This window comes from Lethenteron reissneri, chromosome 68 (assembly GCF_015708825.2).
Source record: "Lethenteron reissneri isolate LAM-NWPU_2019-01 chromosome 68, ASM1570882v1, whole genome shotgun sequence".
Lineage (NCBI taxonomy): Eukaryota > Metazoa > Chordata > Hyperoartia > Petromyzontiformes > Petromyzontidae > Lethenteron > Lethenteron reissneri.
The window spans coordinates 2158040-2185289 of record NC_083846.1 but is presented as its reverse complement, the minus strand read 5'-3'; the positions used below and the strand labels follow the sequence as shown (position 1 = coordinate 2185289).

Below are 27250 nucleotides of genomic sequence, written 5' to 3'. Positions count from 1 at the left end.
CATTTTGCACACAGACTCGTTTTGCGTGACAATTAATTTTCGTGAAAATTTTTTTCAAAAATGTTACACTGTTTAGGGAATTTAAAAAAAATATTTAATTACCAATTGCTTAATGCTGCCAGACAATCATCTGACCCATAGGTGGCAGCCATCTCAAGCCAGATGACGAGAGGACTCTAGCCGCCACGCATATAAAGGATTTATAGTGAAAAACTTTGTTTTTACGGGTTAATTTTTTACCTACGTGACTTTACCGAAAAAACCTAAGAATATGAATCCTTGCAGTCACGACAGCTTCAAATCTAGAATAGAATTAATACCCTCTACGGGGAGGATTTCCACTTATCTGTTAGAGTTTTTAACAGACATCGAGACAAGAAGTCACAGCTTATCGAGACGCTGGCCTTCCTCAAGAGATGCCGCGACAAAAAAGTAATACCCATCGCTTTCACACTAACATCTGCTGCTGTGTCTTCAATATAATTGTGCTTTAAATTTAGATTTAAAGCTTTCGTGACTGCAGGGATTCATCTTCTTGGTTCTTTCAGTAAAGTCACGTAGAATGGAAATAACAAAATAATAAAAATAAAACGATAAAATAATTGTCACGACGTTTCGGCCACAACGCAAGCAGCCGTCCTCAGGTGAAGAAACAGGTTACGTTGTTCCCACCTGAAGACGGACGCTTGTGTTGCGCCAGAAACGTGATTGAATTTAGTTGTTTTTCTACTCCAGAAGTGAAACTAAAAAATTAAAACTCATAGTCTTTGGTTCTTTCGGTAAAGTCACGTCGGTAGAAACAAATATAATGGTTCACGGCGTTTCGATCGCAACACAAGCAATCGTCATCAGGTGAGACACCTTCAACAAGAAAACAAATGAAATTTTGATTTAAAGCTTTCGTGACTGCAGGGATTCATATTATTGGTTCTTTCGGATTTCACACCTGATGATGATTGCTTGTGTTGCAGTCGAAACGTTGTGAGAATTGTTATTGGTTTATGTTCATATTGTTTCGTTGTTTCCCTTCTACGTGACTTTACCGAAAGAACCAAAAATAAGAAAACTCATTCAGACACTGTCTCCCCGACAGACCTGGTCTTCACCTAAGGACTGCTGCTTGCGTTGTGGCCGAAACGTCGTGAGAATTATTTTATTGTTTTATTTTTATTATTATTATTACTTCCCTTCTACGTGACTTTACCGAAAGAACCAAGAAGATGAATCCCTGCAGTCACGAAATCTTTAAATCGAAAAATAAGAAAACTGTTGAAGGGAGTTTTTTTTTCAGAAGTTTTTTCTTGCTGTAGTTCTCACCTGATGACGATTGCTTGTGTTGCGATCGAAACTTCGTGATCTATTATATTTTATTATTACACGCTTTTATTTAACTCACTCTGTTGTCGTATCCTCAAATCTTGTAAGTAAATTTTAACCCACTTCCCAATGTGATATCGACTGCAAACTTGGTATACTTATGCCATACTGATGACAATACTATATTCTATCATGAAAAATACAAATACAAATTTTAAACAAACTTTTTAACATGTTATGTTTCGGCTTGGGTCTAATTGTCCACGTTCAACTCACGTTGGCTGTAAATCACCACGGCCCTTACGTTGTGGCAAGCTTCGGGGCCACTTCCTGGAGTCGTGGAGTTCTGCCATTACCAGTACGGTACATTTCATTCAAGCGTATTTTTTAAAAAGTTTTTAAGATATTACTTATTGTGTCGTTGTGTCGGGGTTGGCTGCACGTCAGGAGGCTGCAGAGAAGGCCACTAAGGCCCGGTGCGGGCCTTGCAATGATGATGATCAAGTGCTCTGCGTGAAACACGCAAACGAGTCTCCACCAAACGTCTCAACCATCTCAGGCAGTGCCCCAACCAGTGCCGGGTTAAGCTAGTGCGGGGCCTGCAGCATATGTTATACAGGGGCCCTAGATATAAAAAAGACACGTTAATATTAAAACATAATTTTTTTTACTTGCACAGTAAAGTAATTGTATTTTTTCATTTGCTATACAGCCCGGGTAATACGACACATCTCTAACCTCAAACGCCCGGTCGTTCATAAAAGTCGAAGGCGGTATAGTACTTTAGCAATAGAGCAAGTACAGGATCACCGAACCCGAAATCGATAGCTTGAACTCATTTAGCGCGGGGTTAAAAAAAAAAATTTCAGACGCTGTCCTTCCGACAGACCTGTTCTCCACCTGAGCACGGCTGCTTGCGTTGTGGCCGAAACGTCGTGAGAATTGTATTTTATCATGTTTTATTTTTATTATTTCATTACTTCTCTTCTACGTGATGACTTTACCGAAAGAACCAAGAAGACAAATTTTATTGTCGAAAAGTTTTTAGACAGACGGCCACCGCCTCCTCCTCCCGGCCCTTTGTCCGACGCGCCGTTCCCTCTCCTCCTCCTCAACTTCTTCCTCCCTCCGTCACCGCTGCCACCGTCACCGTCACCGCTGCCACCGCTGCCACAGTCACCGCTGCCACCGCCACCGCCGGCGGCCTTCGCGAGGCCACGCGGCCACGACTCGAGTCGCCGAGCGCCGCCGCCGCCGCCTCCTCCTCCGGCGTCGCCCGAAGCTGTTGGGGCTCCGCGTGGCCTTCCCGGCGGAGCGCTGCGTCTCGGGGCCGCGGCCCTTGCCCAGCAGGCGGTAGAGGCGGTGGCTCAGATTCTGCACTTGGCACGAGCTCAAGGAGCAGCCGCTGGACAGGGCCCCCCCCTTGCCGCCGTGGTGCAGCTGCTGCACGTGGGCCGGCTGCGCGGAGGAGGGGGACGCACGGCGCTTCTGGCGAGGGCTGCGTCGCAAGGTTTGGCTGTGGTGGTGGTGGTGGGGGGTGGTGGTGGTGGATGTGGTGGTGGTGGAGGTGGTGTTGAATGTGGACGTGGTGGTGGTGGTGGATGTGGAGATGGTGGTGGATGTGGTGGTGGTGGTGGATGTGGTGGTGGAGGTGGTGGTGGTGGAGGTGGTGGTGGATGTGGTGGTGGTGGAGGTGTTGGTGGATGTGAAGGTGGTGGTGGATGTGGACGTGGAGATGGTGGTGGACGTGGTGGTGGAGGTGGTGGTGGTGGTGGATGTGGACGTGGTGGTGGTGGATGTGGAGGTGGCGGTGGAGGTGTACGTGGTGGTGAACATGGTGAATTTGAAGGTGGTGGCGGTGATGGATGTGGAGGTGGTGGATATGGTAAAGGTGGAGGAGGAGGACAGAGAGCGAGAAGGGAGAGGTCGCGGTCAATTCGTTGTTATTTATTTTTCTCATCGTCGGAATCCCAGGTGAGCAAACGAGGCAGTGCAGCTCTCCTGCCCCGAAGAAGCCAGTTGCAGACACTCCACGTTCCTATGGCAGTGGCGAGTCTCCCCGCAGGACTTCCCCACCGAATGGCACCCAATCACCTAATGAGTTTGAACCCCCGACCCGGGATTTGAACTCTACGGATATATTTTTTCCGATTGATCGCGGGCCGCTCACTTTCAAAAATAAAATAAATAAAAAATAACAAAACTAAATAAGTAAACCCGTAAAAACAAAGTTTTTCACTCTAAATCCTTTATATGCGTGGCGGCTAGAGTCCTCTCGTCCTCTGGCTTGAGATGGCTGCCACCTATGGGTCAGATGATTGTCTGCCAGTATTAAGCAATTGGTAATTAAATATTTAATTTGTTTTCCCTAAACAGTGTAAATTTTTGGAAAAAAAATTTCACGAACATTAATTGTCTCGCACAACGAGTCTGTGTGCAAAATGTCAGCTCGATTGGATCACGGGAAGTGGGTTAAAAAACGACTGAAAGATTTGCACGGTCGTAAGCAAGCAAGCACACAAGCACGCAAGCACGCAAGCAAGTGAACTTAATATAAAGGATTTGATAAAAAAATAAATCAAATCGCGACGTTTCGTAAGCAACACAAGCTTCCGTCACCAGGTGGGACAGCCACAGCAAGAAACAATTTGCTTTTTTCCCACTACAGCAAATTGCGTTTTGCCCACTACAGCAAATTATTTCTTGCTGTGGCTGTCCCACCTGAGGACGGAAGCTTGTGTTGCTTACGAAACGTCGCGATTTGATTTATTTTAAATTTTGTTTCGTTATTTTTAATTTACTTTATTTTTATTTTATTTATTTTATACCTACGTGACTTTACCGAAATAACTAAAGAGTAAGCCCACTTCTTTGAGCCATCATTTGCAGGCCAGCTCGCTTCTGTAAACAAAATAAAAAATATTTCGATTTAAAGCTTTCGTGACTGCAGGGATTCATCTTTTTGGTTCTTTCGGTAAAATCACGTAGAAGGGAAATAATAAAATAATAAAAATCAAACATAATAAAATACAATTCTCACGACGTTTCGGCCACAACGCAAGCAGCCGTCCTCAGGTGAAGAACAGGTCTGTCGGAAAGACAGCGTCTGCGGCCCTTAATCACGCTGAATGGTTCATTCAGACGCTGTCTTTCCGAAAAACCTGTTCTTCACCTGAGGACGGCTGCTTGCGTTGTGGCCGAAACGTCGTGAGAATTGTATTTTATTATGGTTTATTTTTATTATTTTATTATTTCCCTTCTATGTGACTTTACCGAAAGAACCAAGAAGAAAAATAAAAATATCTACGTAGCTCAATGGGCTTTACCTGCTAAAGAAAACATATTTTAATAGCGAGTTATTACCCGAGGGACGGCTCCGGCAGTGATCCACCAAACCTCACTGCTCCCTCCACAGCGCTCGACCACAAAAACGAAACAAGTCACCTGGCGCCTCGAGGCAACTCCGTGGGCTGCTCGCTGCTGGCGGAGAAGGTGGAGCGAGGGTGGTGGTCGTGGAGGAGGATGAGGAGGAGGAGGTGGTGGTGGTGGAGTTGAGGAGGTGAGGACGCTGCCTCGTCCACCTCTTCGCATGGCGCTACGAGTGGCCTGTTGCGGGGGAGGGGCGACACGCGCAGAGATGAAGGTTGTGGCCTTCTCGTTACACCTGGGGGCTTCCTTCATTCGTTAATTCATTCCTAGCAAGACATGACGTCATCCCATCACTCGCCATCCCACGTGCTTCATTCATTCAGTGGACATCCCTTGCAAGACATGACGTCATCCCATCACTCGTCATCCCACGTGCTTCATTCATTCAGTTGACATCCCTAGCAAGACATGACGTCATCCCATCACTCGTCATCCCACGTGATTCATTCAGTGGGCATCCCTAGCAAGACCTGACGTCATCCCATAACTCGTCATCCCACACGCTTCATTCATTCAGTCGACATCCCTAGCAAGACATGACGTCATCCCATCACTCGTCATCCCACGTGATTCATTCAGTGGGCATCCCTAGCAAGACATGACGTCATCCCATAACTCACCATCCCACGTGCTTCATTCAGTGGCCATCCCTAGCAAGACATGACGTCATCCCATCACTCGTCATCCCACGTGCTTCATTCAGTTGACATCCCTAGCAAGACATGACGTCATCCCATCACTCGCCATCCCACGTGCTTCATTCATTCAGTGGACATCCCTAGCAATACATGACATCACAATGCCCCCCCCCCCCCCACACACCCCACGCTCACCTTGAGACGCGATCTGCTGCGTGAATGATCGACCTCGAGGGGCTGCGGGAGTCAGACGGCTCCGGCTGGCGGCAGCAGCAGCAGCGGCGGCGGCAGAGGGCAGCGATCATCATCAGCAGCAGCAGCAGTCGGCAGAGCCACGGGCGGTGGATGAGCATGGCTGGTGGAACGTCTCTACCGCACAGCGGGCACGGACATCGCTGGCGTCATCTCCGCTACGACGCGTCTTCTCACGAGTCGTCGACATATCATCTCATCTCACGAAACCGCCCATCGCCCCCCCCATCCCGACCCTGACGCCTGCTGCTGCTGCTGTATATTTGGAGTTTGCGTGTCTCTCATCATCATCACGGTGGCTAGGAGATGTTAACTACCTCGCCTGGTCTGCAGGAGGTCGTGGGTTCGATCCCGACCCTGACCCCTGCTGCTGCTGTATATTTGGAGTTTGCGTGTCTCTCATCATCATCACGGTGGCTAGGAGATGTTGACCACCTCCCCTGGTACACAGGAGGTCGTGGGTTCGATCCCGACCCTGACGCCTGCTGCTGCTGCTGCTGTATATTTGGAGTTTGCGTGTCTCTCATCATCATCACAGTGGCTAAGAGATGTTAACTACCTCGCCTGGTATGTCTAATATCTGTCATCTTCACTGAGGATTTTATCAAGCGACCTGGCCACAAACGAAAGTACGGCTAAGTGGCTTATCGCGTGCAAATTGACATCAGCCAAATGATCTTCTTGGTTTTTTCGGTAAAGTCACGTAGAATGGAAATAATAAAATAATAATAAAAAACATAATAAAATCTTTATTATATTATTTTATTATGCCTTCTTTTTATTATTTTATTATTTCCATTCTACGTGACTTTACCGAAAGAACCAAGAAGATGAATCCCTGCAGTCACGAAAGCTTTAAATCGAAATATCAGCCAAATGACTCGTCGGTTCTTCAAGTGGAGGGGAAAACCCGGAGAACCTGGATATAAACTCCATGCGAGAAAGAGAGACACGCAAACTCCAAATATACAGCAGCAGCAGCAGGCGTCAGGGTCGGGATCGAACCCATGACCTCCTGTGTACCAGGCGAGGTAGTCAACATCTCCTAGCCACCACAACACAAGGCGCTGTTAGCCAGCAGCACCTATGAAGGCCGGCACGGGGGTGGGTGGCCAACACCACGCCCGGCCGCCTTTGTCTCCCTAGTGGCAATGTTTTTACATTTCGTACTCATTTGAGGCTGAGTCGACCTAGGGGAGGCCCAGGACCGGTTCAGATAATCGTCACTGGTGGTGGCCGTGAGCGAGAATCGAACCCGGATCGCCGGGTTCGTAGCGCAGCGCTAACCACTACACCACCGCTCCCCACACGCACAGACGCACAAACACTGACACATACACACACATACATAGAGACACATAGAAATACACGCACACACACATAGAGACACACATACACACACACTCACGTGCACGCGTACATGTCTTGAATGTTATTAACCTACATAGACATTGGCATGTATCGCTGCTGCCAATGTTCTATGTGGAGATAAAATAATAAATAAAATGCTACGTATTTACAATACACAAGGGTGTACACACACGCACACACAAAGATCCCCCGTATATCCTTAATAGACTGTCGGGGCAAGTGCTGTTAGCGAGCACCTATAAAGGCCGGCACGGCACACGAGGGGATGGGTGGCCAGCACCACGCCCGGCCACCTTTGTCTCCCCAGTGGCGATGTTTAAACATCGCACCAAGTACTCTTTTGAGGTTGAGTCGACCTAGGGGAGGCCCAGGACCGATTCAGATAATCGTCACTGGTGGTGGCCGTGAGCGAGAATCGAACCCGGGTCGCCAGGTTCGTAGCGCAGCGCGCTAACCGCTACACTACCGCACGCACACGCGCACACACGCACACGCACAGACACACACAGACACACACGCACACACACACACGCACAGACACACGCGCACAAACACACACGCGCACACACAGACACACACAGACACACACGCACACACACACACGCACACACACACGCGCACAAACACACACGCGCACACACAGACACACACACACGCGCACAAACACACACAGACAGACACATGCACACCCGCACACACACACAGACACGCGCACGCACAGACACACACGCACGCACAGACACACACATACACAGACACGCACACACAGACACACACCCACAGACACACGCACAGACACACAGACACGCATACACACACAGACACACACGCGCACACACGCACACACAGACACGCGCACACACAGACACGCACACACAGACAGACACGCACAAACACACGCACAGACACACAGACACGCATACACACACAGACACACACGCGCACACACGCACACACAGACACACGCACACACATACACAGACACGCACACACAGACAGACACGCACAGACACACGCACAGACACACGCACAGACACACAGACACGCATACACACAGACACACACGCGCACACACGCACACACAGACACACAGACACGCATACACACACAGACACATAGACACGCATACACACACAGACACACACGCGCACACACGCACACACACAGACACGCATACACACACAGACACACACATACACATACACACAGACAGACACACACACGCACACACAGACACACACAGACACACACGCACACACACACGCACACACAGACACACACACGCACACACAGACACGCACACACACACGCACACACACAGGCACGCACACACACACACGCACACACACAGACACACGCACACACACAGACACACGCACACACAGACACGCATATTCTCAGCGGCACAAGTTCGCTCGAAGTATAAATCCAAGCCGCTCGCCCCCGCAGATGTTTATAGCCGGTGCCACGGGACCATTGCTCAGCCAGCAGCGTTCAGGGCGCGGGCCTGAGAATGCCGACACCCAGACACTGCTGGAGGTAGAGACACCGCCACCACCATCGCCGCCACCACCGCCACCACCACCGCCACCACCACCGCCGCCGCGACCACCACCACCACCCCCACCGCCGCCACCACCACGACCACCACCGCCGCCGCCACCACGACCACCACCGCCACCACCATGACTACCACTGCCACCACGACCACCACCGCTGCCACCACCACCACCACGACCACCACCACTGCCACCACCACCACTGCCACCACGACCACCACCACCACCATCACCACGACCACCACCACGACCACCACCACCGCTACCACTGCCACCACCGCCGCCACCACCACCTCCACCACCACCTCCACCACGACCACCGCCACCACGACCACCACCACGACTGCCACCACTGCCACCGCCACCACGGCCACCGCTGCCACGACCACCACTGCCACCACGACCACCACCATCACCACGACCACCACCACGGCCACCACCACCGCCACCACCACCGCCACCACGACCACCACTGCCACCACCACGACCACCACCACGACCACCACCACGGCCTCCACTTCTAGAGGCGGCGGTGGTGGTGGGGAGGATCTCGAGAGGAGGTTGGCAACCCAAACAACAACAAGAGAAGCATTTTGTCGAATTTTGCAGTAAAAATATGAACACCACCACCGCCAATGTCACTGTGTGTTGTGTGTGGTGGTGGTGTGTCTGGATGGTGGTGGTGTGTCTGGATGGTGGTGGTGTGTGGTGGTGATGTGGTGTGTGGTGGTGGTGTGTGGTGATGGTGGTGATCATGGTGGTGGTGGTGGTGATGATGGTGGTGGTGTGTGGTGGTGGTGGTGCTGGTGGTGGTGGTGGTGGTGTGTGGTGATGATGGTGGTGGTGGTGGTGTTGTGTGTGATGGTGGTGGTGTGTGGTGGTGCTGGTGGTGGTGGTGTTGTGTGTGGTGGTGGTGGTGATGATGGTGTGTGGTGGTGGTGGTGTGGGGTGGTGGTGGTGGTGATGATGGTGGTGGTGATTATGATGGTGGTGATGATGATGGTGGTGGTGGTGGTAGTGTGTGATGGTGATGGTGGTGAATACGAGACGGTGGTGGTGGCGGTGGTGATGATGATGGTGGTGGTGATGGTGTGTGGTGGTGGTGGTGGTGGTAGTGTGTGGTGGTGATGGTGGTGATGGTGTGTGGTGGTGATGGTGTGTGGTGATGATGATGGTGGTGATGATGGTGATGATGATGGTGGTGATGGTGGTGAATACGAGACGGTGGTGTTTGGGTCTATCACTGCACATGACGGTCCGAAGCAGCAGAGTCTTCAATGGGCCGCAATGCTGATCCGGAGACCCCTGCCCATCGTAAACTGGACTCCCATGGTAAACTGGACTCCCATGGTAAACTGGACTCCCATGGTAAACTGGACTCCCATCATAAACTGGACTTCCATGGTAGGAGTAGACTCATAGAAGTAGACATATAGAAGTAGACTCATAGAAGTAGATTCATAGAAGTAGATTCATAGTAGGAGACTCAAGATTTGAAGTTTTCGTGACTGCAAGAATCCATACTCTTTGGGTTTTTTCGGTAAAGTCACGTGGGTAACAAAATAAAAAATAAAAAACAACTAAATTAAATATGTAATTTAGTTTTTCATTTTTAAATTTTAAATTAAATATTTAATATAGTTGTTTTTCATTTTTATCTGTTTTTTTTTACCTATGTGACTTTACCGAATAAAACCAAAGACTCACAGAAGCAGACTCACAGAAGAAGACTCACAGATGGTTTCGTGACGGCTAAACGAGAACGGCAAGCGGCATTGAGTCGCGAACGGTGTCTCACCTTTGCGTCACTCACCTCTGAGACACGTGGGGACACACCTGTTGAGTGGCCCCCAAGCGAAGGGGCTGTAGGTTCGACTCCCTTACCAGGTCCTCGTGTCGCCTGCTGGAGGCGAACTTTAGAAGTGATCCTAACTCCCGTGGCTCGACAACTTCTATATATACACACGCACGCACACACACACGCACACACGCGGGCGTGAGGATGCGTGGGTGTGCGGTTGAGTTGAAGTCCAATTTTGATTTCTTTAACGCAACTTGTGTGCACGCGTGTGTGTTCATGTGGGGAGCGGTGGTACAGCGGTTAGCGCGCTGCACCACTACGAACCTGGCCACCCGAGTTCGATTCCCGCTCACGGTCAACGCCAGTGACCGATTACGTGAACCGGTCCTGGGCCTCCCCTGGGTCGACTCAGCCTTAAATGTGTACCTGGTGCGGTGTGTAAATATCTCCATTAGGGAGACAAATGCGGTCGGAAATGGTGCTGGCCACCCACCCCCTCGTGTGCCGTACCGGTCTTCATAGGTGCTCGCTAACAGCACTTGCCCCAACAGTATGGTAAGGCTACACGGGGGATCTTTGTCTTTGCGTGTCTCTGCCGTGGAGTGGCTTCGCTCTCGTTGTGTTTTGTACTGAGAACAATCGAGCAACGCTGTGTCAAAATCGCCCGAATTCAAACTCAAGTGTCCGTGTGTGTGTGTTCACGTGTGTGTGTGTTCATGTGTGTATTTGTGTGTGTTCATGTGTGTGTGTGTTCACGTGTGTGTGTTCATGTGTGTTCTTGTGCGTGTGTTCATGTTTGCGTGTGTGTTCGTGTATGTGTTCGTATGCGCTCGTGTGTGTGTTCGTATGTGTTCGTGTGTGTTCATGTTTGCGCTCGTGTGCGCTCGTGTGTGTGTGTTCATGTTTGCGTGTGTGTTCATGTGTGTGTTCATGTGTCTATCCGTGTGTGTTCATGTGTGTGTTCGTGTGTGTATTCGTGTGCGCTCGTGTGTGTGTATACGTGTGTGTTCATGTGTCTGTGTTTCCATGTTTGCATGTGTGTGTGTTGATGTGTGTGTTCATGGGTGTGTTCACGTTTGTGCATGTGTTCACGTGTGTGTTCTTGTGGATGCTCGCAAACAGCACTCGCCCCAACAGTCTGCTAAAGGCTATACGGGCGATCTTTGTATTTGTTTGTTCACATTGGGAGCGGTGGCGCAGCGGTTAGCGCTACACTGCGCTACGAACCCAGGTTCGATTCCCGCTCACGGCCAACACCACCGGTCACGGATGATCCGAACCGGTCCTGGGCCTTCCCCTCGCTCGACACAGCCTTCAAAAGAGTACCTGGTGCGATGTGCATCATATACAGTCACTGGGGAGACAAAGGCGGCCGGGCGTGGTGCTGGCCACCCACCCACCCCCTCGTGTGCCGTGCCGCCTTTCGTATCTGCCGCTCGCTAACAGCACTTGCCCCAACAGTCTGCGTTGTGGTTTACTTCGCGAAGTTTTGGTTATATTTTATTACACGCTTTTATTTAACTCACTTGGTCTGTTGTTGTATCCACAAATATTGTAACTCAATTTTAACCCACTTCCCAATGTGGTATCGACTGCCAACTTGGTATACTTATGCCATACTGATGACAATACTGTATTCTATCGTAAAAAAGAAAACATTTTTACTACATTTTTTATATGTTATGTTTCGGCTTAGGTCTAATTGTCCACGCTCAACTCACGTTATGGCAAGCTTGGGAGCCACTTCCTGGAGTCGTGGAGTTCTGCCATTGCTAGTACGGTACATTTCATTAAAGCGTCTTTTTTTAGAAAAGTATGTTTTAATATTACTTATTATTTCGTATCTTCACGCGCCTTTCTGCGTGCAGGTAAGCAAAATGTGAGAGAGCCGTTCTGCGCTGTGCGATTCGCGCCCCAAAAGATTTCAAATCTCTACTCGGCAAACATCAAATGCTGGAACCTGTCCCGTAGAAACGTTCAGCCCAGTGGCACGTGGCGCTCTCCCTCGGCTGGTGGGACTGCCCAGATCTTCTAAGGCCATAGAATGGTTTTGACATTTAAGTGTCGCATCAGCAGAGCCAGGCTTTGCTTGAATCTATGTTGGTGAATTGCCCAGATGTTCATAGCTTAGGGCCGTTATCTATGGGAAACCATGTTGCCAGTAATCGGTATATTGAACGATGCCATTAATTAAAGTGGGTGTTAAGAGGTTTTAAAAAAAACACTCGGTGAACATCTCAACACGAGCTCGCTCGAGTTGTCGTTAGCGGGCTTGAGACCTCTTCATTGGAGATGATGGCGAGATGTTGACTACCTCGCCTGGTGTGCAGGAGGTCGTGGGTCCGATCCCGACCCTGACGCCTGCTGCTGCTGTATATTTGGAGTTTGCGTCTCTCATCATCATCACGGTGGCTAGGAGATGTTGACTACCTCGCCTGGTGTGCAGGAGGTCGTGGGTTCGATCCCGACCCTGACGCCTGCTGCTGCTGCTGCTGTATATTTGGAGTTTGCGTGTCTCTCTCTCTCCTCCCCGTGATCGCGCGCATTTTTCTCTGGGCCCCTCCGGATCCTCCCTCCACATTTAGAATCGACGTCACCACGCGTTTAGAGTTATTTGGCGACTGCTGTAAATTCTCACGTGGCGATGACAATAATGATGATAATGATGATGACGATGATGATGACGATGATGATGATGATTACGACGATGATGATGATAATGATGACGATAATGATGACGATGATGATGACGATGATGATGATGACGATGATGATGACGATGATAATGATGATGACGATGATGACGATGACGACGATGATGATGAATCCCACTCCGTTGAGCTGTCATTTGTGGCCAGTGTCGCTTCTGAAACAGCGCTGCATCAAGCTGAGTGGGGCATTACCTGGTCAAAAAACAAAAAAATGTAGTTTTAGTTGAGTTTTCACGCGAGTCTTCGCCAGGCTCGCTGAGGAATTCCTCCTGCCGCCGAGGAATTTTGCAGTCCTAAGGAATCGCGAAAGGAATCCACGCGCGTGCTTTGCTTATTGTATCCTCATGGCAATACCCCGGGGTACGATGCTGGCGAACTGCCCAGATGTGTAGAGGTCAGGGACTGGCTTTGACATTCAGTGTATCATCAGCAGTCAGACTTTGCTTGAATCAATGCTTGTGCACTGCGCAGATGTATAGAGGTTCAGGGGCTGGTTTTGACATTCAGTGCATCATCAGCAGTCAGACTTTGCTTGACTCAATACTGGTGCACTGCCCAGATGTTTAGAGGTCAGGGGCTGGCTTTGACATTCAGTGTATCATCAGCAGTCAGACTTTGCTGGACTCAATGCTGGTGCACTGCCCAGATGTTTAGAGGTCAGGGGCTGGTTTTGACATTCAGTGTATCATCAGCAGTCAGACTTTGCTTGAATTAATGTTGGTGCACTTCCCAGATGTGTAGAGGTCAGGGGCTAGTTTTGACATTCAGTGTATCATCAGCAGTCAGACTTTGCTTGAATCAATGCTTGTGCACTGCGCAGATGTGTAGAGGTTCAGGGGCTGGTTTTGACATTCAGTGCATCATCAGCAGTCAGACTTTGCTTGAATCAATGCTTGTGCACTGCCCAGATGTTTAGAGGTTCAGGGGCTGGCTTTGACATTCAGCCTCTCATCAGCAGTCAGACTTTGCTTGACTCAATACTGGTGCACTGCCCAGATGTTTAGAGATCAGGGGCTGGTTTTGACATTCAGTGCATCATCAGCAGTCAGACTTTGCTTGACTCAATGCGGTTCGATGCGTGAACATCGCCACTGGGGGAGACAAAGGCGGCCGGGCGTGGTGTTGGCTACCCATCTCCTCGTGTGCCGTGCCGGCCTTCATAGGTGCTCGCTAACAGCACTTGCCCCAACACTCTGTTGAAGCTATACGGGCGATCTTTGTCTCTGTGTGTGTGATGGTATGTGTGGGTGTGTGTGATGGTTATGTGTGGGTGTGTGCGGTGGTGTGTGTGTGTGTGTGTATTTTATTGTGTGTCTGTGGCAAGTAAGTGTCTTTGGGGATTCTGTGCGTGGGTTTGTGGTGTTGTAGGTTGTTTGGTCCAGGGAGGTTACAATTAAAATTAAATTATGGGTACTGAAAATTATGTTATATATACACACACACATACAGAGGCAAAGATCACCCGTGTAGCCTTTAACAACTGTTCGGGAAAGTTCTCTTAGCGAGGGACCCACGGAAGGCCGGCCCGACCACCTTTGTCTCCCTCGAGGCGATGTTAGATTAACGCGGATGGCTACATACGCTAACCGTTGCGCCACCGCTCCCCACACACAGACAAAAAAATCAAAAAGTTCGACATACAATTTTTACGCATCGCACCGGGTACTCATTTGAGGCTGGGTCGACCTAGGGGAGGCCCAGGACCGGTTCAAATAATCTTCACCGGGTGTTGGCCGTGAGCGGGAATCGAACCCGGGTCGCCGGGTTCGTAGCGCAGCGTAGCGCTAACCACTGCACCACCGCTCCCCACACACAGACAAAAAAAGACAAAGATCCCCCGTGTAGCCTTAACAGACTGTAGGGGCAAGTGCTGTTAGCGAGCACCTATGAAGGCCGGAACGGTACACGAGAGGTGGGTAACCAGCACCACGCCCGACCGCCTTTGTCTCCCTAGTGGCGATGTTTCCACACCGCACCAGGTACTCATTTGAAGCTGAGTCGACCTAGGCGAGCCCCAGGACCGGTTCAGAAAATCGTCACCGGTGTTGGCCGTGAGCGGGAATCGAACTCGTGTCGCCGGGTTCGTAGCGCAGCGTAGCGCTAACCGCTGCGCCACCGCTCACAGCAGCAGCAGAAGATGAATCCCTGCAGTCACGAAAGCTTTAAATCGAAAAATCTTGTCCCTACTCTGACGCTACCGCGTGCACCTTGTGCACGTTGGACTTCTTTGGCACCGTACGTAGCGCGCGGGAGGCGGGGGGGGGAGAGAAAAACAAAACGCACAAAGCAGTTCGTAAAAATAAAAATTCGGCTCTCAGATGTGAAAGTGCTCAAGCTCCAGGTGACTTCCTGAGAGTCGCGATGGCTCCTTAAAACTTTCGGCGCCAATACCAATTAGATCAATGGATCTGTGTATTATTACGTTGTTCATCTTCTTGGTTCTTTCGGTAAAGTCACGTTGAAGGGAAGTAATAAAAAAAACATAATAAAATAATTCTCACGACGTTTCGGCCACAACGCAAGCAGCCGTCCTCAGGTGGAGAACAGGTCTGTTCTCAGGTGGAAAACAGGTCTGTTCTCCACCTGAGGGCGGCTGCTTGCGTTGTGGTCGAACCGTCGTGAGAATTATTTTATTATGTTTTATTTTTATTATTTTATTATTTCCATTCTACGTGACTTTACCGAAAGAACCAAGAAGATGAATCCCTGCAGTCACGAAAGCTTTAAATCGCAATTTATTACGTTGTTGTTTCAGCCAGCAAAAGCCTCACCGAGTCTCAAGACTCGTTTTCAAGAGGAGGGTCCTGCCAAGTCGTTTTTTTTTAAATTAGCGGTTATGGGGAGCGATCTCAATCGAGTAAATTTGCGGGTGTTCATTGATCCCCCCCCCCCTTCCCCTCCCCCCCAATATTCATGAGAGATGTGTGGTCAGCTTCATAAGTTCATAACGATGTAATTGTGTTGATATATTCGTTTAACAATCAGCGGGCGTCTCTCTCTGTTGCTTCTTTGCACACTCTTGACCATCATCGCGATCATCATCACGATCATCATCACGATCATCATCACGATCGTCATCGTGATCGTCATCGTGATCGTCATCGCGATCATCATCACAATCATCATCGCGATCATCATCACGGTCATCATCGCGATCGTCATCGCAATCATCATCGCGATCATCATCGCAATCATCATCGCGATCATCATCACGATCATCATCACGATCGTCATCGCAATCATCATTGCGATCATCATCGTGATCGTCATCGCAATCATCATTGCGATCGTCATCGCAATCATCATTGCGATCATCATCGCGATCATCGTCGCGATCGTCATCATCCTCCCGGTGGCTTCTCGTGGCCCCTGCGAGCCTCTGGAATTTCCGGGCGAAAGACAAAAACAAAATCCTAAATCCGCCAAAGAGTGAACGGGAGGGGGGTGGGGGTGGTGGGGAGGAGGAGGAGGTGTGGGTGGGGGGGTGGGGGTGTGTGGGGGGGAGACGCACAGAACATTTAAGTGTCCCAAGGGGTGTCTTGGAGTCTCTCTCTCTCTCTCCGCGGGATCGAGGCACGCTCCCGAGCTCCCCGCCGCTCCAGTGTCCAGGACTCGCTCGGGGTCTTCCTCGCGAATTCCTCTGCCTCGATGCACGCACGCACAAAGACAAAGATCCCCCGTGTAGCCTTAACAGACTGTTAGGGCAAGTGCTGTTAGCGAGCACCTAAAAAGGCCGGCACGGCACACGAGAGGGTGGGTGGCCAGCACCACGCCCGGCCGCCTTTGTCTCCCGAGTAGCAATGTTTACACACCGCATCAGGTACTCATTTGAGGCAGAGTCGACCTACGGGAGGCCCAGAACAGGTTCAGATAATCGTCACTGGTGTTGGTCGTGAGCGGGAATTGAACCCGGGTGGCCGGGTTCATAGCACAGCGCGCTAACCGCTACACTCATGCACACACACTCATACACACACACACTCATTCACGGACTCATTCACACACACACACTCAATCACGCACACACACTCATGCACACACGCACTCATTCACGAACACACACTCATACACACAACAACAACAACCGCCATTCGCCACTAAGTGGCGGTGACGTCACCACGACGCTTGTGCCAGGCCATGTGCACCTTGAGGCCACGTGAAGTGTCGAACGCCCGCTGGCAGGAGGTCACGGGGCAGACCCAGCAGGTGCCACGGGTCGACTGACCGAGATGACCGAGATGACTGGCTGATGCACCACCTGTGCCCCCTACTGTACCAACTTGCTGTGCTTTAGCCACCCGGCGCTCCGCTCGTTGTTGTGAGCGTCGCTCCTCCGCCCTCCGTTGTTGTTGGAGGGCGACTGCCTCCAACTGCCCAGTAGCGTCCTTCACGAGCCTCCTCCACTGAGGCCGATCTTGACACCGCTGGTACCAGTCATCGGCAAGTCCACTCAGTTCCACGTCCTCCTGTACCACATCACTCCATTTCTTCTCGAGCCCGTGCCGCGCCCGTTTAGCCCCCTCGATCCGGCCGAACAAAAGCTGTTTAGGCATGCGGTGGCTGGGCACGCGGGCTACATGACCCAGCCAACGCAGCCTTGCCTGCCGGACGAGCTCACCGATGGGACTTTGCCCAGATTTTTCAAGGATTTGGGAGCTCCTATTGTGCAACGCATTGGGGTTCACTCGGTGTTCGTAGTCAATGAAGAGGCGAGTTGGTTAAGCTGTGACGAGCCTCAACGCGGCAAGCGTTCCCCTAACTTCCAAATTTCCCACGGGGCCCCCCGTGGTTTACCGACCACTGATTTGCCGAGGGAGATTTCCCGTACGCAAGGTGCTTCAAAAGCAACGTGAACACTTATATGGGACTATGGTTTTTAATGGAAAAAGAGCGAACGACAATGACACTCCAAGCACACGTACGTTCGTAGCGTCGCCATCGTTGTCAACGCATTCCTGGAATCTTCTCCAAGTGGTCTCCAGAGCCCGGAGGAAGCGCATTTCTCGTGGCGTTGTTGTTGCAAATTCTCGGAAGCGTTCACATTCTTTTGAAGCACTCTGTAATGTACAAACACACGAGCAGATAGAGACCCCTCTCCCTCACATAGCCTGTAACAGACTGCCGGGGCAAGGGCTGTTAGCGAACAGCAGCAGTACTCTATGAAGGCCGGCACGGTGGCCTACACGAGGGGGTGGGTGGCCAACACCACAAAGACAAAGGTCCCCCGTGTAGCCTGTAACAGACTGTCGGGGCAAGTGCTGTCAGCGAGCAGCAGCAGCACCCTATGAAGTCCGGCACGGTGGCACACGAAGGGGGGTGGGTGGGTGGTCAAGCACCACGCCTGGCCACCTTTGGTCTCCCTCGTGGCGATGTTTTTACGCACCCAACCATTTGACGCTGAGTCGACCTAGGGGAGGAGGGGGGGGTGAGGCCCCGGGACCGGTTCAGATAATCGTCGGGAGTGCTGCGAAAACCGCCGCGCCGGCTGGAGAGGATGGAATTTCGCCGGCGATCATAGCAGCAGTCACGAGGCGAGGGACAAGGAGAGTCCGGGGCTCTGCGGGCGTGTTGAGAGTGATGCCAGAGGGATGAGTGGGCAGAGCGACGAGAACGATTGCGGGGTCGGGAAAGGTCACTCACCGCGCTCCATCGAGACCCATAGACTCACACAGAGACGCATAGACTCACACAGAGACCCATAGACTCACACAGAGACCCATAGACTCACACAGAGACTCATAGACTCACACATAGACCCACAGACTCACACAGAGACCCATAGACTCACACAGAGACCCATAGACTCACACAGAGATCCGTAGACTCACACATAGACCCATAGACTCACACAGAGACCCATAGACTCACACAGAGACTCATAGACTCACACATAGACCCACAGACTCACACAGAGACCCATAGACTCACACAGAGACCCATAGTTTGTTGTACCACCTCTCCCCTGACATTCGGCCAACGTGGAAGAGTAGGCCAAACCACCCGCCTCCCTCCCCCCACCCACCACTGAAGGGGCTCTGTAGAGCTCCCTCTAGTGGCCAGGCTCCTATCCGCCAGCAGTGACACGAGCAAGGAATTTGCAGGGCCGCGCCTTTAACACTTCACCGCCTGATGCAGACAGTCGCAATTGGCTCCCGTGCCTCCTACGGCCACGAGTGGCTGGTGGCAATTCCACATTCCTATGGCAGGGGCCCAGTCTGGCTCCGCATGACAAACAATGTTGACTTTCCACAAAAAAATTTCTTCAAGACATGCTGATGTTATTTTTTTATTATCTACTGAAATGTTTATTTTTACACTCGCTTGTTTACGCCAGGAAAGAGGTTTTCCTGCCAAAGTTGTCGCAGCAGTGGACATCGCTTCCCCTATCGTTTAATCCCAATTGAGTGACATCCGGTGGTGAAAATAAAAAACCTACAAAAATATCGGAATAGGTTTTTACCCTTTCAAGTGGTACAAAACTGACACCTTTATACAAGGCATCGTGTTTGCAACAACCACAACACAAGCAGTCAAAATGCAAACTAAAAGAAACAACTCTGATTATGATTCTTTTTTTTGTTTGTTTGCATTTTGACTGCTTGTGTTGTGGTTATTGCAAACATGATGCGTTATTTTATTATGTTTTATTTTTCTTATTTTATTATTTCCCTTCTCCGTGACTTTACCGAAAGAACCAAGAAGATGATCCCTTGTATAAAGGTGTCAGTTTTGTATCAGTTGAAAGGGTAAAAACCTATTCCTATATTTTCCACTGGTAAATGAGGTCTCATAGTACAAAAATATTGTCGGTCAATGTGAACTCTGACCTACGGACACGGGGGGGGGGGCTGGAGGGGGCTGGGGGGGGCCCCCCATTTTTATTGTTTTACGAACGACTCCACGGGCATCGTTTTCGCACTCCGCTCGACAAGGGAGCGGGGGAGCGAGCGAGCGGTAGCCGACGTGCGCCCGTAGGAGCGAGTGTCCGTGCGCGGTTTGACCGCGGTGTTAACCAGGGCGGCCCGGGCCGGCGGCCGGTGTCGAACCGCGAAGGCGCCGTCTCATTGGCTGAGGCCGTGACACGTGGCGGAGGAGATTTGTCGCTGTCCGACTGCTGAGTCACGGCGAGAGAATTGCAGATCGCCCCCGGCTGTTCTCGAGATTTGCTTGGTGGCAGATGCCGTGCCGGTTGGTTAACGTTGCTTATACACGATTATTTATATATATATAAAATAAACGGATATAAGAAATAAAAATATTTCTTGCGAATTTACGCGACTTGAATTGCCAGATATTCCAAGAACACGACGTCTCTGTTGATGTTATTCAGCCTCCTGCGTGAAGACGATGGTGATGATGGTGGTGGAAGGTTAAAGGTGATGATGGTAGTGGTGGGGGGTTGAAGATGATGACCCATAGACTTAGACAGAGACCCACAGATTCACACAGAGATCCATAGACTCGCACAGAGACCCACAGACTCACACAGAGACCCATAGACTCACACAGAGACCCATAGACTCACACAGAGACCCATAGACTCACACAGAGACCCATATACTCACACAGAGACCCATAGACTCGCACAGAGACCCACAGACTCACACAGAGACCCACAGACTCACCAGAGACCCGTAGACTCACACAGAGACTCACAGACTCACACAGAGACCCATAGACTCACACAGAGACCCACAGACTCACACAGAGACCCATAGACTCACACAGAGACCCATAGACTCACACAGAGACCCATATACTCACACAGAGACCCATAGACTCGCACAGAGACCCACAGACTCACACAGGGACTCGTAGACTCACACAGAGACCCATAGACTCATACAGAGACCCATAGACTCACACAGAGACCCATAGACTTACACAGAGACCCACAGACTCACACAGAGACCCATAGACTCACACAGAGACCCACAGACTCACACAGAGACCCATAGACTCACACAGAGACCCATAGACTCACACAGAGACCCATAGACTCGCACAGAGACCCACAGACTCACACAGAGGCCCACAGACTCACACAGAGACCCATAGACTCACACAGAGACCCATAGACTCACACAGAGACCCATAGACTCGCACAGAGACCCACAGACTCACACAGAGACCCATAGACTCACACAGAGACCCATAGACTCACACAGAGACCCACAGACTCACACAGAGACCCACAGACTCACACAGAGACCCACAGACTCACACAGAGACCCACAGACTCACACAGAGACCCACAGACTCACACAGAGACCCATAGACTCACACAGAGACCCATAGACTCACACAGAGACCCACAGACTCACACAGAGACCCACAGACTCACACAGAGACCCACAGACTCACACAGAGACCCACAGACTCACACAGAGACCCACAGACTCACACAGAGACCCACAGACTCACACAGAGACCCATAGACTCGCACAGAGACCCACAGACTCACACAGAGACCCATAGACGCACACAGAGACCCATAGACTCGCACAGAGACCCACAGACTCACACAGAGACCCACAGACTCACACAGAGACCCATAGACTCACACAGAGACCCATAGACTCACACAGAGACCCACAGACTCGCACAGAGACCCACAGACTCACACAGAGACCCACAGACTCGCACAGAGACCCACAGACTCACACAGAGACCCACAGACTCGCACAGAGACCCACAGACTCACACAGAGACCCACAGACTCGCACAGAGACCCACAGACTCACACAGAGACAGCTTTCTTTTGAGTTTCGTCTCAATTGTGGACTAATCAGTTTCAAGGACAATGCATATATTATCAGAGCGTGTTTTTGTTTGCATTTTGACCACACGTATTGTGGTTAATGTAGACATGATTCCTTGTAAAAGGTTTCAATTTTGTTCCTAGAAAAAAGGGGAAAACCCCTATTCTTCACACGCAGACACATATGATGATCGAGATGACTGAATGATGATGATGAGAATGATGTTCGTGCAAGGTAATGAACGACGATGACGAAGATGACAATGACGGGTCACAGTTTATTCCGGCTCAAGGTTTACAACTGGGTACAAACGTCGAGACCCCCTCCACTTCCTCCCCCCACCACCACCACTCCTCGCTAACCACCACCACTCCTCACTCACCACCACCATCACTCCTCGCTAACCACCACCACCACCACTCCTCGCTCACCACCACCACCACTCGCTCACCACCACCACCACCACTCCTCACTCACCACCACCACTCGCTCACCACCACCACCACCACTCCTCACTCACCACCACCACTCGCTCACCACCACCACCACCACTCCTCGCTCACCACCACCACCACCACTCCTCGCTCACCACCACCACCACCACTCCTCACTCACCACCACCACTCGCTCACCACCACCACCACCACTCCTCGCTCACCACCACCACCACCACTCCTCGCTCACCACCACCACCACCACTCCTCGCTCACCACCACCACCACCACTCCTCGCTCACCACCACCACCACCACTCCTCGCTCACCACCACCACTCCTCGCTCACCACCACCACCACTCCTCGCTCACCACCACCACCACTCCTCGCTCACCACCACCACCACATCTCCTTGCTAACCACCACCACTCCTCACTCACCACCACCACCTCTCTTCACTGCCCCCACCACCAAATCTACCACCATCTCCACATCCACCACCATCTCCACATCCACCACCACGTCCACATCCACCTCCACCACATCCTCCACATCCACCACCACCTCCACCATATCCACCTTCAAATCCACCATGTTCACCACCACCTCCACCACCTCCACATCCACCACCACCTCCTCTACATCCACCACCACCACATCTACATCCACCACCACCACCACATCCACATCCACCTACACCACCACCTCCACCACCACCACATCCACCACCACCACCACTCTTCGCTCACCACCACCACTCGCTCACCGCCCGTCCCTCCAATCCCTCCGCGCGCGCTCGAGCGAGAGACATGTTTGAGACATGTTTGAGACATGTTTGAGACATGTTTGAGACGTGTTTTAGACATGTTTGAGACATGTTTGAGACATGTTTGAGACGTGTTTTAGACATGTTTGAGACATGTTTGAGACATGTTTGAGACGTGTTTGAGACATGTTTGAGACATGATTGAGACATGTTTGAGACATGTTTGAGACGTGTTTTAGACATGTTTGAGACATGTTTGAGACATGTTTGAGACGTGTTTTAGACATGTTTGAGACATGTTTGAGACATGTTTGAGACATGTTTGAGACATGTTTGAGACATGTTTGAGAAATGTTTGAGACATGTTTGAGACAAGTTCGATTCCTGCTCACGGCCAACACCGTTGACGATTATCTGAACCGGTCCTGGGCCTCCCTTAGGTCGACTCAGCCTCGAATGAGTACCTTGTGCGGTGTGTAGTAAACATCGCCACTGGGGAGACAAAGGCGGCCGGGCGTGGTGCTGGCCACCCACCCCCTCGTGTGCCGTGCCGGCCTTCATAGGTGCTACTCGCTAACAGCACTTGCCCCTACAGTCTGTTGCAGGCTACACGGGGAAGCTTTTTGTAAAAAAGAAAGAAGTTCCCGGGCGGAAATAGAGAGAGAGAGACCTTCCGAGAATGTCTGATGGGACATTCTTTCGCTCTGCTGTTCGCCAAACGGAGTGTTTGCATGTGGGATGCGGTCTAACAATTATTATTTGAACCAACATGTTGCACGTAAAATTGAAAAATTAAATAAACCCCAAAAAACCGTCCCCTGTTACAACATCTGTGCGCGTGTGTGTGTGTGCGTGTGTGTGTGCGTGCGTGTGCGCGTGTGTGTGTATGTGTGCGTGTGTGTGGGTGTGTGTGGGTGTGTGTGTGCGCGTGTGTGTGCGTGTGTGTGTATGTGTGCGTGTGTGTGCGTGTGTGTGCGCGTGTGTGTGCATGTGTGTGTATGTGTGTGTGTGCGTGTGTGTGCGCGTGTGTGTGCATGTGTGTGTATGTGTGTGTATGTGTGCGTGTGTATGTGTGCGTGTGTGTGTGTGCGTGTGTGTGCGTGTGTGTAGGTGTGTATGTGTGCGTGTGTGTAGGTGTGTGCGTGCGTGTGTGTGCGCGTGTGTATGTGCGCGTGTGTATGTGCGTGCGTGTGTACGTGTGTGTGGGTGTGTGTGTGTGCGCATGTGTGAGTGTGTTTGTGTGTTTTGTTATAATTCGGAGAGATATGCGAGCTCGTGGCGACGTTTGCGTCAACGCTGGCCACCCGTACGTCACGTGTCTTTACGGGCAACGATGTTGATACAAAGAGCGGCGTGGGGAACGTCAGCGTTGTTACTGCGTGATATCATGATGATGATGGGTTGATGATTGAAGGCAATGGATGATGATGGAGGATCATGGTGATGATGATGGTGATGATTGTGATGATGATTGTGATGATGATGGAGGCTCATGGATGATGATGATGACGACGATGATGGTGAATGCGGTGACGTCTGATAACGGCGGCGGTTGGCTGCCAATGGCGTTAGCCGTGTGGGAACATCAAAAACAAACAACCACAACAACCACAACAACAACAACTTAGTTCCCAATGGTCTCACCACCCACCACCGATCGGGTTCACGGCAAAGAGACGCGGTGGGGGCGCGGGGGGGAGGGGCACGGCAAGGCTGCATTGGCGAACCATTGGGCCGCATTAGGTGGGCAACGTACGGTGCGAAAAACGTTCAACATGCAGTTGTTTTGCGTACATTCGGGACGCCGTTGCCGCACACGACAACAGCCCGTCAGCTACACATCGTGGTGGTCGTGGTGGTGACTTCATTCATGAAAAAATTTACCCGTAAAAACAAAGTTTTTCACTCTAAATCCTTTATATGCGTGGCGGCTAGAGTCCTCTCGTCCTCTGGCTTGAGATGGCTGCCACCTATGGGTCAGATGATTGTCTGCCAGTATTAAGCAATTGGTAATTAAATATTTAATTTGTTTTCCCTAAACAGTGTAAAATTTTTGAAAAAAAATTTTCACGAACATTAATTGTCTCGCACAACGAATCTGTGTGCAAAATGTCAGCTCGATTGGATCACGGAAAGTGGGTTAAAAAACGACCGAAAGATTTGCACGGTCGTAAGCAAGCAAGCGAACTTAATATAAAGGATTTAAAAAAAAAACATTTTTTCTGGCCTGGACTTTTGCAGCTGTTTTAGACTAATTTCAGGGTGCTGATTCCAAATGTGATCTCAGATTTGCTCTATCACATCTCATTTTTATGCTATCGGCATACCCCATTTTCATTGATTTTACCCGAAATTAACTCGTCACTTATGATTGCAAGTTGTTGCGAGTCAGTGACTGCGTTAGTGTTAAAATATGGTGCTGTATTTTTAGGATAGTGTGTTTATAATATAATTTTACGTAGATATCCACATTTATTTAATATTTTTCTTCTGCAGTTTTTATTGAAAATGCAATATTTAATATCTCAAAAACCTGATGTGATGGACAAAAACTGATGCCAGATTTGGAATCAGCACCCCAAAATTACATTAAAACCGTTGGAATACCTTATGCCAGAAAAAGTGTGTTGACAAGTGTAATACACGGGCATTGTCTGTGAGACTGATTGTCCTACAGCAAAGACAGCAGCAGCCTTCTTCAGGGCTCAGTCTCACCACCAGCGTCAGTCCAGAGAGCAGTACAAGGGCAATGCCACCACCATCAGGGCATTCATAGCTTGGGGCGAGCAGCTACAACATGGGAACTTTATTGCCAGCATCAAAGTATGAAAAAAACAAGAAGAGGTTTTACTCTTTCTGGCAATAAAACAGGATTTTAATTTAGCTGTGACGGTCCCACCTGATGACGGAGACTTGTGTTGCCTCCGAAACGTCGTGATTTATTATTTTATTTCTATTATTATTTCTATTATTTTTATTATTTATTTTTCTTTTCTTACCTACGTGACTTTACCGAAAAAACCTAAGAGTAATAAAACAGGAGTTGTTTCAAGTTGTTAAGATGTTCAAACACCAAATAGAGGATAAATGTTGCAAAGGAATCCAGTTACTGCATTAACCACACACAGTGCTTCTGGTGGACATGCAAACAAACATGATCTGATCATAATCTATGGACATTGTCTTTGAGACTGATTGCCCTACACCAGAGACAGCAGCAGCCTTCTTCATGGTCCAGTCTCACCAGCAGTGTCAGCCCAGAGAGCAGTACAAGGGCAATGCCACCACCACCATCAGGGCATTCATAGCTCGGGGTGAACAGCTACAACATGGGACCTTTTCGCCAGTATCAAAGTATTAAACAAAAAGATGTTTAATCATTTCTGGCAATGACACAGGCTATTCTAGTTAGTTTTCTAGTTAGATTTTTGTTGCTATTTCTTTTATACATGATGATGATTGCTTGTGTTGCAATCGAAACGTCGTAATATGCTATTATTTAATTTATTATTTTATCTTTAGACGTGACTTAACCGAAAGAACCAAAGAATAATTCCTGCAGTCACGAAAGCTCCAAAATTAAGAATGACACAGGCGTTTAGCCAGGGTGGAAGAGTAGGCCAAAGCACCCTCGAACAAGCTACCCTACAGAGGGGCTCGTTCAGTGGAGGCTCCTTCCGCCAGCAGTGACGTGAGCAGGCGATTGCAGGGGCTGCTCCTTCACCCTGCACTCTTCATTACCCCCCCCCCCCCCCCAAACAAACAAAAGGCCACATCCGCGAATGGAACTTTGCGAATATTAAGACGCGCGCGCGCTCTCGTGTGTTTAACTTTCACAAAGCCGCGGGGTAAAAGTTTTAAAAAATTTTAACAACTCCTATTCACAGCGGCTGAATGGCTGAATTTTGCACAATGACCCCGTTTCGCCACCACGACGACCACCAAAGCACCTGCACCGTTCTCCCAGCTCGGGGCCTTCGTGCGCCACTTGAGAAGCCAGCGGCATTGTGAAGCGGACGCCAATTTCCGGAGCTGGAGTTTTTGAGAGAGAGGTGGAGAGAGATGGAGAGGGGGAGAGAGAGGGGGGAGAGAGGGGGAGATGGGGGGAGAAGGGGGGAGAGAGGGTGAGAAGGGGGGGGAGAGAGGGTGAGAAGGGGGGAGAGAGGGGGAGAGCGATGGGGAGAGATGGGGAGATATGGGAAGAGATGGG

At 50.3% G+C, this 27250-nt stretch overlaps 1 protein-coding gene across 1 annotated transcript; it reads right to left on the bottom strand.

The window, feature by feature from the left end:
• Nucleotides 1–1284: 1284 nt before the first annotated feature.
• LOC133360355 (uncharacterized) lies at nt 1285–16704 on the bottom strand. Its single transcript, XM_061579034.1, has 5 exons — nt 16590–16704; nt 10380–10518; nt 5580–5753; nt 4762–4923; nt 1285–2833 (listed from the first exon to the last, which is right to left on the bottom strand). Exons 3-5 carry the CDS (start codon nt 5735–5737, stop codon nt 2494–2496), a joined length of 660 nt encoding a protein of 219 aa, XP_061435018.1. The 5' UTR covers nt 5738–5753; nt 10380–10518; nt 16590–16704; the 3' UTR covers nt 1285–2493.
• Nucleotides 16705–27250: the final 10546 nt, after the last annotated feature.

Coding starts and splice junctions, on each gene's coding strand:
- LOC133360355 (XM_061579034.1), bottom strand. CDS start 5,737: ATGCTCATCCACCGCCCGTGGCTCTGCCGACTGCTGCTGCTGCTGATG. Junction 4,924..5,579: donor GCAGCAGATCGCGTCTCAAG/GTGAGCGTGGGG, acceptor CCCCCGCAACAG/GCCACTCGTAGCGCCATGCG. Junction 2,834..4,761: donor GAGTTGCCTCGAGGCGCCAG/GTGACTTGTTTC, acceptor CCACCACCACAG/CCAAACCTTGCGACGCAGCC.